The sequence below is a fragment of the Dermacentor variabilis genome, unplaced genomic scaffold, assembly GCF_050947875.1.
Source record: "Dermacentor variabilis isolate Ectoservices unplaced genomic scaffold, ASM5094787v1 scaffold_12, whole genome shotgun sequence".
In the NCBI taxonomy this organism is placed as follows: Eukaryota; Metazoa; Arthropoda; class Arachnida; order Ixodida; family Ixodidae; genus Dermacentor; species Dermacentor variabilis.
In genome coordinates, this window is record NW_027460280.1 from 15,918,855 (window position 1) to 15,933,764 (window position 14,910).

Genomic DNA, 14,910 nt, shown 5'->3' on the forward strand with positions numbered 1-14,910 from the left:
TGCCCAAGAAAAGCTTTGCCGATGTGACGCGTCAGGGGGCAGCGACACAAAGGCTTCCGGCGGCTGTCCGACCCACAGTCAGTGAGTCGCCAGTTACGCCGTCTGCCCCCGCGGCGGTTGCAGCTAGCGCTGCTCCGCCAACCGAGGAGAAGGGACCACCGACCCCGAAGGTGGGCGCAGCCGAGGCTGCCTCAACCTCCCAGGTCCCATCCAGCGCTGGCAACAGCCGGCGCAGCCAAATCCCCCAGGGAGCCCCATCGACCTCCGGGCTGGTGGGCGCAGGGGTCTTGCCCTCCAAGGCGGGACTCTCCCTGGTGACTTCTCGCTCGCAAGAGCACGTGTCCGGCGCCTCACAAGAGGCAATGGACACTACACCTATCCTGAAGGCGCATCAAGCGCCTAAGGAGCGGCGAGGCTCCCTCGAACGCTCCAGAAAGGGCAGAACTCCCGTTACAGGGCCTCGAAAGGGCTCTGTAATTTAATCTCTGTAATTTCCATAATCACTACTTCTGTTTCTGTACACACAGCACTTATTGACCTCCAATATGGATACACAAATAATTCAATGGAATGTCAGAGGCCTTCTTAGAAACCTTGATGACGTGCAGGAACTCATCCACAAACACAATCCAAAAGTGCTGTGTCTACAGGAAACACACTTAAAATCTAAACACACAAATTTCCTGCTACAGTATGTTACGTTTCGCAGAGATCGCGATGATGCTCTCGCATCATCGGGCGGTGTTGCCATTGTTATTCAGAAAGGCATAGCGTGTCAACGTTTGCAGCTACAAACGCCCCTTGAGGCAGTGGCGGTTCGTGCTGTTCTCCTCAACAAACTTATCACTGTCTGCTCGCTCTACATACCCCCCCATTACAAATTAACTAAACATGAATTTCAGTCCTTCATAGACGAATTGCCAGAACCTTACGTTGTGCTTGGGGATTTCAATGCGCACAGCAGCCTGTGGGGAGACTCTCGTATCGATGCGCGGGGTCGCCTCATTGAACAGTTCCTTTTTTCGTCCGGTGCGTGTCTGCTGAATAAGAAGACACCCACATATTATTCTCTCGCAAACAGAACATTTTCTTCAATTGACCTCAGCCTAGTTTCCCCTTGTATGCTGTCTGAACTCGAATGGGAGGTCACCAAGAATCCTTACGGAAGCGACCACTTCCCCATACTGCTAAAAACACATAAAGAAAAAGAATGTCTACCACAGGCTCCTAGGTGGAAGATCGATACAGCCGACTGGGAGAAGTTCCGAAACTTAACTAATATCTCATGGAATGACATGTCTTGTTTAGGAATTGATGCTGCTGTGCAGTATCTCACAGCCTTCATTATAGACATGGCACCTAAATGCATATCAGAAGCACATGGCTTGGCATGTAAACGGCGGGTCCCGTGGTGGAACGAAGACTGCAGGATCGCTCGTAAGAAACAAAACAAAGCGTGGGGGATGCTGCGCGCTTCTCCCACTGCAGAGAATCTAGTCAACTTTAAGCAAGTAAAATCCCAAGGCAGGAGAACCCGCCGACTGGCCAGAAGAGAAAGCTGGCAGAAGTATTTATCGAGCATTAATTCGTTTACAGACGAGGCCAAAGTCTGGAACAGGGTAAATAGAATTAGTGGGCGACAAACATATTCACTCCCCCTGGTAAATACACAAGGCGATACACTGCAAGATCAGGCAGACTCACTTGCGGAGCACTTTCAGAGCGTGTCAAGTTCAAACAATTATTCGCAATCTTTTCTCATATATAAACAAATAGAAGAACGTAAGCCTTTAACAAGAAAAAGCCGAGAGAATGAGCCTTACAACCGTCCTTTCAGTATTGCTGAATTGAGAGCTGCCTTGAGTGCATGCAATAGCTCCGCACCAGGATCTGATAGAATCATGTACGAAATGCTGAAAAACTTACACAATGACACGCAACTGACACTACTTACACTTTTCAACACTATCTGGGACGCAGGGTACCTTCCGACCGCATGGAAAGAAGCCATTGTGATCCCTGTTCTAAAACAAGGCAAAGATCCTTCATCAGTGGCAAGCTACCGCCCGATAGCCCTCACAAGTTGCATGTGTAAGGTATTTGAAAAAATGATAAATCGGCGACTGATCCATTTCCTTGAACAGAACAAAATGCTTGATCCCTATCAGTGTGGCTTCCGAGAAGGGCGCTCCACAACCGACCATCTTGTACGTATTGAAACAAATATCCGGGACGCATTTATACATAAACAGTTCTTCCTCTCGATATTTCTCGATATGGAAAAGGCGTATGACACAACGTGGCGATACGGCATCTTGCGAGACTTATCGGAAATGGGCATTCATGATAATATGCTCAACGTAATAAAAAGCTACTTGTCCAATCGTACCTTCCGGGTGAAAGTTGGCAATGTGCTCTCACGTCCTTTTACACAAGAAACTGGTGTACCCCAGGGAGGCGTGCTCAGTTGCACACTTTTTATTGTTAAGATGACAACGCTTCGTGCTTCCTTACCCCCGGCCATTTTGTATTCCGTCTATGTGGATGACATTCAAATAGGCTTCAAATCCTGTAACCTCGCAGTATGCGAGAGACAGGTACAGCATGGATTGAACAAGGTGTCAGGGTGGGCAGAGAAAAATGGTTTTAAAATCAATCCTCAAAAGAGTTCTTGCGTGCTGTTTACAAGGAAGAGAGGCCTGGTTCCGGATCCTTGCTTGGAAATGTGTGGACATCAGATACCTGTAAACAAAGAGCACAAATTTCTAGGTGTTATACTCGACAATAAACTTACTTTCGTCCCACACATTAAACATCTTAAAGAAAAGTGTCTGAAAACAATGAACTTATTGAAACTTCTATCCCAGACTACATGGGGTAGTGATAGGAAGTGTTTAATGAACCTATACAAGAGCCTAATTCGGTCTCGATTGGATTATGGTGCCGTTGTGTATAATTCTGCCGCCCCGAGCGCGCTAAAGATGCTAGACCCAGTCCACCATCTGGGAATCCGACTGGCCACTGGCGCTTTCAGAACGAGTCCCATACAAAGCCTATATGTGGAATCAAATGAATGGTCTCTCCACCTACAGAGATCGTACATTAGCTTTACATATTTCCTTAAAGTACGCTCCAATCCTGAACATCCATGTTTTCATAACGTTACCGATATGAGGTGCGCTACACTTTTCAGCAATCGTCCCTCCATAAGACAGCCTTTCCCGCTGCGTGTGAAGCAGCTTAGCGATGAAATGCATGTCCCGCTCCTCGAGCATCGCTTAATGCACCTAACCAAGCTCTTACCTCCTTGGGAATGGCAGGTGATACAATGTGACATATCCTTTATAAAAATTACAAAGCACGCTCCTGAGGCTGAAATCCGAATGCATTTCCTAGAACTCCAGCACAAGCACTCCTGCGCAGAGTTCTACACAGACGCTTCGAAATCAAATGCCGGGGTATCCTATGCAGCCGTCGGCCCATCGTTTTCGGAATCCGATGTACTGCATCCGGAAACAAGTATCTTTACGGCCGAGGCCTACGCACTACTATCTGCTGTAAAGCACATAAGAAAATCAAAACTTCCAAAAGCAGCGATCTATACAGACTCCCTAAGCGTCGTGAAGGCCTTGATGTCAGTCTATACACACAAAAATCCTGTACTTTGTGAACTCTACACCGTCTTGTGTAAAGCGTACATATCTAACCAGCGTATCATTATATGCTGGGTGCCTGGCCACAGGAGCATTGAGGGTAACGTTCTGGCGGACGAGATGGCCACGTCAATCGCATCGCAAAATGTAAACCCTACCGCTGCGGTGACTGTCACAGACCTGAGGCCTTTCTTGCGACGGAGATTGCGGGACCACTGGCAACGCATGTGGGACGCGGAAACGAATAATAAGCTCCACCTGATAAAACCACAGTTAGGATTCTGGCCCTCTACTACAAAATCGCGCCGAACAGATGTCCTATTCTGTCGTCTCAGAATAGGACACACGTTCGGCACGCATAATTATCTGCTTACTGGAAGTGAACCTCCAGCCTGTGGTAGATGCGGGGAGAGGCTGACCGTGCTCCACGTCCTTCTGGATTGTCGGGAAGCCGAATCTGAAAGAATGAAACATTTTTCCTTAGCTTACAGACAGCACATCCCTCTTCATCCAGTAATGTTCCTCGGCCCAGAACCGCTTTTTAACACAGACACAGTCCTAGGTTTCCTCAGAGATGTCGTCTTACATGTTATTAGGCCCATGAATTCGTAGCGCCTCCTCTCTCGAGAGGATGCCACTGCGATAATTGTTTTGCGTAGCACATGCCTCCAGGCCCTTGTGCTTCAAGGGCTCTAAGGAGGCAGTAGTGCTCTGGCATTTCTTATAATCGTGATATATTTTACCTATCGTATCATTCTTTTTATATGCATCTAAATTTTCATAGTACAAGTCATACGTCATCGCCATAATTTTATCATACAGATTTTACGCACTTTAGAGCGTATATTTTAAGGCCTCTTTACAGCCACCTCACACCAACTTCATAGCAATCATAATTACACAGCAAACTCATTACCCCAGACATGGCGCTCTTTGGCCACACCTGGCCCTTGCGCCATAAAACTCCACACATCATCATCATCATCATCTGCCTATTTTCATGTTCACTACAAGGCAGTCCCTGTCAGCGATATCTCCAGTTACCACTCGCTCTTAGACTACGTGATCTGCAACACTAGGGGAGCGGAAAGAAAGCCCCAGAAGGAAGACAACGTGCATGAAGTTAGCAGCCATCCCTGCCACTCTTTATCATTGCACTCACCAATGATTATCAATGATTAGATACGGCCTGCGGGCCGTGTAAACATCAGCCATGCACAGTCATTCGCAGCTACAATAGGGATAGAGAAGACATGCGCTCTCCTTCCCAAGCGTGCGTTTGATCACATGAACTCCAACTAACCCAAATATTGAGCGTGTGCCCATATTGAGCATGTGAATATTGAGATAGTGCCCATCAAACCGCCATCCTTTTCAGTTCACTGTTACTTGATTTTTTCTCACATTCACGATGTACGGATCACTCATTCATATGGCTTTTGGACTTTATATGGAACATCAGGCGACGACAAAAAATAAAACGAGAAATAGAAAACATGCATCATGCTCGCTTCTACCGTGGTTGCGAACGTCAAAATGTGCACCGGCTACAAACACAGCATGAGCACCAATGACAAAGCGAACAGCGGGCACGTCGCTTATTGGTACTTCGCCAGAACACGTCTGACGCTGAGAAGGAAGTGTATTTTCCACCGTATAAGCACCAGCAGAAACACTAGCCGCACGGGGAGACAGCACACATGGCGGGACCACCCATTTCTTATTGCAAGCTTGAAGCCGGCTCATATTAGCTCCAAAATGAAGCGTGCCACCCGCATATGTAATAATCCTCAGGCGCATGGACAGCCAAGCTCAGTCACTACAAACTAAGTGAAAACGTGCGCTTAACTGACTGCTTTGGCGTAACTAACCAATTAGGAAATTTGTTCACTCTCATTCTAATGAAGGGGTACGCCTTCATGAACGTTGAGTGGCGATATGTCTTGATAAAAGAAATAAGTTGGGAGCTATAGCATAGCTCTGACACGTTCTGTACCAGGGCGCCAGTTTTACAGTGTGTTCTTTTTACAATAATGGCATACACGAGGTATTTAGATGGCAAAAGTTACCAGGTGCTAATACGAGGCAAGGAGGCAGTGAGGGAAGCTTCAGGGAAGTGAGGCAAGCTTCAAGCAAACTACCTGGCTTAGAAAACAATGCAAAAGTTATACAAAGGAACGAAAATGGGGTACATAACAGTGCAAGCAGGGTGAGGCCTTTTGGGTACGCTAAGTCACTTGGTTGCGCTATTTGTAAAACGTGTGGGGTCTCTCACCTCCGTACTCTTGGGACAAAGGAACGACAACACAGTAGTGCAAACAATCACAAGGGCATTTATTGCACCTTTCATAGATCAATGCCTGCTAGCCGAGTTGCTATCCACAAAACATGCCGATGGGCGCGCGACAAATCTAGAAGTCCGACTCACCGCGACCGGAAAACGAGCGAATATGTTCGCCCCATGCTGGATCCCAACGCCTGGTCGTTCGCGTGTACGGTCACGCCAACGGTGGCACGTTCGAAGGCAGGCCACGCGAGGCGGTCTCGCAGAAGCAAGGGTCGGCGTGCGCGCGCGGAACGTCCTCGCTGTCAGCCGATCCGCCGGGAAAGAGCCAGCCCGTCCTCCCCTGCGCCCCCAAGTAACCCTGCCGTGTGCCGTGAGGCTGCGTTAGCAACGCAACACTCGCGCCATCTATCGCACTGCACCCCAACCACATCGACCGCCGCGGGCATCACGCAGGCCACGCGGCGAAGCCGGAATACAGGAGACGCGCTATGCGGGAAAAACATCAGGGGAGGCGCGAGTGTCGCGCATCCCCACATCCCCCCAACTTTAAATCACTTCTTATTCCGGCGAAACATGTGACACGGTCTAACATTAACCCGTGCTTCGCGAACAAGATAGTACATGCAACAGTGGTCGCGCAGAAGAAATGTCTACACGCTGTCCATAACATGCGAGCCGACTGTCCTTGGGTACATCGCTGGCGTCCGGCGGTCACGGCAGCAGCTTTGCGACTCGACGGCACGATCCCAGGCCAGGACTACGGAGACGACGACGCAGTAGTCGGTACGAGCAAGCGTCGCTCGCGCCGACGCGCCCTGCTCGCGAGAGCCACAGTAGCTGTCGGTGACCGCCGGCTCTTTTGTCCGCCGCCGAGGGTTGCGAGCTGGATACAGGAGGCCGCCGAAGTCGCCGCGCCGAACTGGCCACAGCATCACCATCGCCCGGGGTGGCTCGATCGTAGTCCGGGGCAGCAGCGCAGACGATGCGCAGGTGACGGCAAACCAGGGGTGACTCCAATCACGCTGCGTAAACTCAACACACTCGGCAAACACTAAAGTAGTGCAAGGGAGAGGAATTCTGCATGCGCATCGCCCACGTGGTACGATGTTCAACTCGGCTAGCAAAGATCGGGCAGCTACTCAGATGCTAAGTTCACGTGAACGAAGCTCGCTTCCTTAAGTCGAACGAGTAATTTCAATTCGTGCGAGGCTAAATAGAATGAGGGAAGCAAATTGCAACACCTCAACGTCACGGTCTACCAGGTTGTGTCCCTCCACGTGCGACAGGCAGCTCCGTAAAGCCTTAGGCCTAAAGCGTCGCTACCCTGACAACAACCGGCATCCAAAACCAACACCCAAAATGAGCGCAAAACAGGCAGCCGCGAGGAGACGTCAGCTCTGTGAGGTTGTCCTACTCCGCTCGGTGCACACAGCATCCGAGTTGACGGCGCCCACCGTCCCAGACGGTGCCAGCCCGCAATACCAGTCAGCCCGTAGTGGCACCCGTGGCCCGCGGTCACCCGGCTCCCAGAGCCGCGACTTCATCCGAGTCAAAGAGATAGAAGAAGCTATTTACATAAGAAATTCGGACCACCCACGAGGCTTCCGTACTCACTCGCTTCAGGCTTGCCACTGCTCCGCGGGCGCTCAGCCTCGCTCTCCCAGGATGCAGACCACGTGGCTCTCGTACTGACGAATGTCATTAAAAAAACACTTGCGAAAAGGCTTAGCATGTTGACATGTTCAAACACACTACAGCCACCATCACCTCGCTCAAGAAAGCACGCCGCCGACGCTAGCGATCAAAATTCACGCTAGGCCTACGCTTCGGTTCAAACAAAGGTCTCGAACGAAGCAAAACTGTTAAAACTATCGTCCGATGCCCCAAGAGTCCCACGTTGGGCAGCCAGATGTGGGGTCTCTCACCTCCGTACTCTTGGGACAAAGGAACGACAACACAGTAGTGCAAACAATCACAAGGGCATTTATTGCACCTTTCATAGGTCAATGCCTGCTAGCCGAGTTGCTATCCACAAAACATGCCGATGGGCGCGCGACATATCTAGAAGTCCGACTCACCGCGACCGGAAAACGAGCGAATATGTTCGCCCCATGCTGGATCCCAACGCCTGGTCGTTCGCGTGTACGGTCACGCCAACGGTGGCGCGTTCGAAGGCAGGCCACGCGAGGCGGTCTCGCAGAAGCATGGGTCGGCGTGCGCGCGCGGGACGTCCTCGCTGTCAGCCGATCCGCCGGGAAAGAGCCAGCCCGTCCTCCCCTGCGCCCCCAAGTAACCCTGCCGTGAGGCGGCGTTAGCAACGCAACACTCGCGCCATCTCTCGCACTGCGCCCCAACCACATCGACCGCCGCGGACATCACGCAGGCCACGCGGCGAAGCCGGAATACAGGAGACGCGCTATGCGGGAAAAACATCAGGGGAGGCGCGAGGGTAGCGCATCCCCACAAACGCCATAATCTATGCTGTGCATTTTCCTTATTTTTATTTGTCATATGATTTATCAGCTGCTCAACAACATAATCCACACTGTTCCTACTTGCTCACTTGTCCTTTCATGCTTTTGAGATAATGCTGTGCCTTATTCATCATCATCATCAGCCTATTCATGTCCACTGCCGGATGAAGGCCTCTCCCTACGATCTCCAATTACCCCTGTCCTGCACCAACCGATTCCAACTAGCACCCACAAATTTCCTAATTTTGTCGCACCACCTAGTCTTAAATTTCCTAATTTTGTCGCACCACCTAGTCTTCTGCCGTTCTCTACTGTGCTTCCCTTCTCTTGGTACCCATTCTGTCACCCTAATGGTCCAACGGTTATCTAATCTGCACATTACATGACCTGCCCAGCACCATTTTTGTCTCTTAATGTCTATTAGAATATTGTCTATACCCGTATGCTCTCTGATTAAAACCTCTCTTTTTGTGTCTCTTAAAGTTATGCCTAGCAGTCTTCATTCCATCGCTCTTTGCGTGGTCCTTAACTTGTTCTCAAGCTTCTTTGTCAGTCTCCAAGTCTCGGCCCCATATGTCAGCACTGGTAAAATGCACTGATTGTATGCTTTCCTTTTCAATGATAACGGTAAGCTCCCAGTCAGGAGCTCACGATGCCTGCCGTATGCAATCCAACCCATTTTTATTCTTTGAATTTATCATGGTCAGGGTTCCCTGTGATTAGTTGACCTAGGTAAACGTACTCCTTCACAGACTCTAGAGGCTGACTGGCGATCTTCAACGCTTGTTCCCTTGCCCGGTTATTTATCATTATCTTTGTCTTCTGCATATTAATCTTCAACCGCACTCTTAGACTCTCCCTGTTAAGATCCTTAATCATTTGTTGTGACTCGTCCGCAGTGTTGCTGAATTATTTATACATTTATTTGCTAATATGGTTGTTTATTTGTGCGCCTGATGAATTATTACGTGATAATACTTTATTCTACCACTGGGAAATAAATGAAAATGATGGCATAATGCATGCTTTGACAATTAAACTACTGTGTTATGGAGCCACATTGCTTTATGCTAATAATTCTAGTCATAAGTTGTGTTCAGAAATTGTTATATATTATATAATTGTATAATTTCTATATATATTATGTCTTATCTTCTCAAATGACCTTTCATCAAGAAGTCCAAAAACAAGAAAGGGGCTGACAGATGGAATAGCACACTGTAGTATAAAGTTCGTAAACAGGGATAAAGTGCCTAAGAAAAGCTGGCCAACGTTTCGATAGGAGGACCTATCATCGTCAAAGAAGATAGGTCCTCCTATCGAAACGCTGGCCAGCCTTTCTGAGGCACTTTATACCTTTCGTCAAGAAAAGATTTCTTGGTTGTACCTATTTGTATTAAACTTTCTGAAGGCATTACACGGCTTTTTTTCATTGATGTGTATTTGTGCGACCTAATACACACAAAACACTTGTATCTACCTAATGTCCTTAACTGAATCTACTTGTATGGCTCATCCGAGAGATGCCAGTCTCTTGGTGGTGCAAGGAGACTCAGGCTGTGATATTGAATTGTCTCCTACTATGAGGTCTTGTAACTACTCATATAAGGCAGACACTTCAGTGAACAATTCTTTGAGGTCACACAAAGTTTCAAGTGCAACTGTTATTGAAGGCTATATATATATATATATATATATATATATATATATATATATATATATATATAGACACACACACACACACACATATATTGAGTTCGGAAAGCTGGTCGCCCTGCCCGGAAGAATGATGCTTTGACTAACTGCTTACATGTGACGACTGTATAGGCCAGCATTCCCAGATTGTCTGCTTTGAAAGCAGAGCAGACAATCCTTGCAAACGCCTGTCTGCTACAAACCCCAGGCTTGACCACATTTCATTGTATGACTGTTAGTTCTGGCAAGCGGTGTCACAGGTATCTGACAGAAATGTCCTGTATAGCTGCATCATTGTGTGTACTGAAGTAACCCGAGTTTTCCCTCCCAGAAATTTGAACAAATGAGAAATGGCCATTGGATGCTTTTTCACGTGGGCCACATGGGGCTGCAATAGAGGTCGTGATCAATGATTACTCCTAAGAATCTGTGCATTCTGAATATGAGATATTTGGTCTGCTGATGAATATGGCAGACAAAGTCGTTAGCTTTCAGCTAAATGTGGCCAGCGCACATTTTTCTGGCTACATCTTGAGGCTTGTTTGCCAAGACATGTTGACATTGAAGCCACAGCTTTCTGAAGCCTCTTACGCACTTGATTTCGTACATATGATTATGTGCTTGTACCGCTCCCCTCTATAGTGCTGCATTCTGGCCCTAAGAGGAAGCTTTAGCTTGGCCTTATTTAAATATACATATGGGAAAGGATAAATTTTTTCTTGGCAATCACTACATTGATTTTGACTATGTCTGTTGCATTTAAAAAAAAACTGAAGATCTACTAACTGTAGAACGCAGATTAGTCCATCAATTTTTAAAGAAAAGCTCTTGAAAACTGCAAAATTTCAAAAAACTCAAATATCATTTTACTACTCAGCAATAAAAAATGATATCACAATTTCGTAATCTGCAGCTAATAATAAATCTAAAGTGGTCAAAATTGACGTATTAGACACTGCACTGAAATATACCACTAATTTGTTTTAGCTCTTTCGCAAAATGTTTGTAAACGTCATACCAATGTCATGCAAGCTGTAAGTTTATATATCAGATTTGTCCACTTGAGGTGTTCTACAGATAGTTTACAGAATGGCTGTATCTGTTTTTGGTGCAGAGTTATAGATTCGTAAACTTGGCGCTTTTAGTATTATTTTTTTTCCGAGTCTTACCAATTTTTGGCAGTTTTTATTCAAAATTTGACGCCCTAAATCAAAATCCTGCTTCCTTGGGTTGCTTAATTTATCTTCATTAAATGCAACAAAATTTATTTAAATCGGTCCAGTGCTGGTCTCACAAGAATATTTCTGTGTTTTACATCTGTTTAAATAGGGACATGGGAGTTGGCCTCGAACCAACGCTTCCTCTTAAAGGTAACATAAATATTATGAAGTACAGTGGATCAAGTAAGTAGTCTAGATGCAGCACATGGAACACAGTTTTGAGTGCACACTGTTAATTGCATAAAGGACATAATTATACCACTGAAAAAAACAAAACACTGAGAGGAATGTAAAAGTTTGTCATCATTAGCCTATATACGAGGGGGTGCTGAAACGTTCCTGGCTTTCCACAGAAAGAATAGAGTCAAAGCTTTGAAAGTACACATTTATTCAACATATTCCCCCTCAGGCTGATGCACTTGTTACATTGTTACTTCAGCTTTTCTAATCCATTTGAGAAAAAACCTTGTGGTCACCAAACAAGCTTTTAGCAGTACGTTTCACATCAACAATGGCATCAAAGTGGTGACCCTTCAGGTGAATATGGGGATGATGGACTGATTGGAAACCCAGGCTCTTCAGTTTGGCAGCCACAACATTGCACGTGTGCGAAGGTGAATTGTCATGCAACAAAAGGATCCCTTTGGTCTACTTTCCCCGGCATTTTGTCTTTACTGCCTCCTTCAACTGCTCCAGGAGGCTGGCGTAGTACTGTCCGGTTATACTAAAGCCCTGAGGCAGGTAGGCCACCAAAAGAACACTGTCTTTGTTCCAGAAAATGGATGCCATGACTTTTTGACCAATTTCTGGGTGCCAAACTTTGGTCGTGGGAACCCACTGCTACACCGTTCCTTCAACTGTTCTTTGGTTTCTGGGTCATAAATATGGAGCCAGGTTTCATCCTCGGTCACTAACCTATCCAAAAAATATTTTTTATTGTCAAAATGGGCCAAAACAGCTCTGGATGCCTCAGCTCGTGCCTCTTTCTGTTCACTGATCAAACATTTTGGCACCCACTTTACTGAAAGCTTGTGCATGTGTAGGATATTGGTAGTAACGAAACCAACAAGCTCCCGGGAGATGTCGAGTAACTGGGTTATCTTTTTGGTGGATATTCCCCTATCCTCAAAAATCAGTTTAAGGACAGCATCGCTTGTTGCTGGATCTGTTGAAGTTGTTGCATTGAAATTGAGGTTGCGGGGTTCATCTTCAATGGTAAAATGACCGGTCTTGAAATGAGAAACCCAGATTTTTAATGTGTTGCAAGGACACTTCTCCCGTAATATTTCTGACATCTCAATGTGAATGTCCTTTGCACTTTCCCTTAAGAAACGGGAAGTTCATGATGCCCCACAGCTCCACAGATGTGAAATTAGCTTCTGCCTCTGCCATTTCAGGTTCTCAGATGAAATTAAAATAGTTATGAAAAATCAGACACATCTCATATTTTCACCGTTGCTTAAAAAGATATCAAGCTTTTATATGGTGCCAAGTTTGTTTTAATTCTACATGCAAGTTGGCAAAGCCAGGAACTTTTCAACACCCCCTCGTAGTATGTCCAGCGCAGGATGAAAGCCTCTCCCATCCATCGCCAATCGCTCCCATCTTGTGTGAACTGACTATGCCAGAAGAGTCTTCACGGTTATTCAAAAGACTAGCGCAAAATAGCAGGGACAAAGACAGAGAAGGCGACAGGACGAGCGCTCGTCCTGTCGTCTTCTCTGTCTTTGTCCCTGCTATTTTGCGCTAGTCTTTTGAATAATGATGACACACCAACTAGCTCAGCTTTCTTCACGGCTATGTTTTTTTTTTTCTCGTGGCACCCATTCTGCTGCTCTACTAGCTCTGTGTACCACAAACTCCACTCAATCCCTCACCAGCTGCCCAAGTTTATCCTCTCTTACATTGTATCTATGCATCGTATCTGGCGCAGCGCTGGCTTCGCATCTACGGCACATATGATGTGACCGATATCTGTATTGCACATAACACATGGTGGTGAGGGAACGCCATCTCCCACTTAGTGTATATATACACGGCCGTTGGATAAATTGGGACGTTCTGCGCTCCCTTTGCTTGGAGCCTCTGGTCATGTCTCGCCTGTGGTACCACACGATACATGGTGTCAGAAGTGGGATTAACGCCGATGTCCAGTCTTGGTAAACCGAAGATTATACTACAAGGCCAGCCCCATGGACTTCCTGAAGCCACCAAGTCCGCTGAGCTCGGCTGGTGAAATTGCCAAGAACTGGCAGGCATTCAAGCGAAGGTTCGAATTTTTTCTTCCCGCATCAGAACAGCCAGTAGGCAAGCCTCGGACGGAATCATGCAAGACAGCACTTCTGCTGAGCATTGCAGGAGAGGAAGCCATCGAAATCTTCAACACGTTCAGCTTTGGCGAAGACGAGAGCAGGAATGACTACGCCACTGTCGTTGGGAAGTTCGATGCATAATGTGCGGCGCAGCAGAACGAAGCCCATGAGCACTACGTTTTCCGCACGCAAGTCCAGGCCCCTGGTGAGCTTTTCGAACCTTTTTCGCGAGACTTAAAGAACCAAGCACGAGCATGCAACTTTGGCTCCCAAATGGACGCAATGATTAGGGACCAAATTGTTTATGGAACTAACGACGAGAAACTTAGAGAAAGGTTGCTGCGGGACACTACGCTGAATTAACTGAAGGCTGAGCAGGTTGCTAAAACAGCCGAAGCGGCAGCAGCGCAACAAAAAGTTTGGGCTTGGGAGGAAAGCCACATTGACACGATGCCTAAGGAACACCCAAGTAAACGAAGTGAGTTGCCCAGACATTACAAGTTTCCTAAGTGCGCACGTATGCACCCACCAGGAAGGCATCCTGCATTCGGGAAAACGTCGCAAATGTCAACGCTGTAACCATTTTGATATCTGCTGCAGACGATTTGCCGATACTGGCAAACTTCAGGGTAGTGAAGATAACTTTGAAATTCTAGACGTGTCAGGCTGCACAGCAAGCCAACATGACTGGACAGTTGTCGCCCAAATCAAGAACTTACCACTTGAATTCAAGGTCGATACAGGAGCGCAAGCAAATCTACTACCTTTCAGATGCTACCGTAAAATTCGCCCTAAGCCGCCCCTGAAACCAAGCAGCGCGGTGTTATGTTCGTATGGCGGAGGGGTTATCAAGCATGATGGTGTCATTCGTACAGAATTAGCACTAAGTGATCGTTGCGCCGTCCTCGACTTCTTCGTGGTATCCAAGGGGTATCAGGGCATCCTAGGCTTACAGGCTAGTGAAAATCTTGGACATGTGTCACGCATACACGCAGTATCTCAAAACAGTTCTGAGGAAGTCGCAATTAACTTTCCCCATTTGTTCACAGGAACCGGGTGTGTGGAAAGGGTCGGTTCTTCGTGATGACGCCACGCCAATCGTCCAAGCAGCCCGACAGGTACCGCTGGCTCTACAGGAACCCTTGCGAGAAGTGGGACGCATGGAGCGCGCAGGCATCATAGCCAAAGTCACCAAACCCACATACTGGGTAAGCCCATTGGTCATTGTTAGAAAGAAAGACGGGACAATTCGAGTATGTATCGACCCCA

At 47.2% G+C, this 14,910-nt stretch overlaps 1 protein-coding gene across 5 annotated transcripts in view; it reads left to right on the top strand.

Annotated features, from left to right (window-relative positions):
• The window catches only part of Slimp (Seryl-tRNA synthetase-like insect mitochondrial protein), a 94,350-nt gene that overhangs the window by 20,808 nt on the left and 58,632 nt on the right, over positions 1-14,910 (top strand). For all 5 annotated transcript variants that reach the window (XM_075676692.1, XM_075676693.1, XM_075676694.1 and 2 more), the window contains exon 2: positions 14,691-14,849. Coding sequence is in view for 1 of the 5 variants with exons in the window: in XM_075676696.1 (XP_075532811.1) it covers positions 14,802-14,849 (48 nt within the window). In the remaining 4 variants the exon portion in view is untranslated. The remainder of the gene's footprint in view (positions 1-14,690; positions 14,850-14,910) is intronic.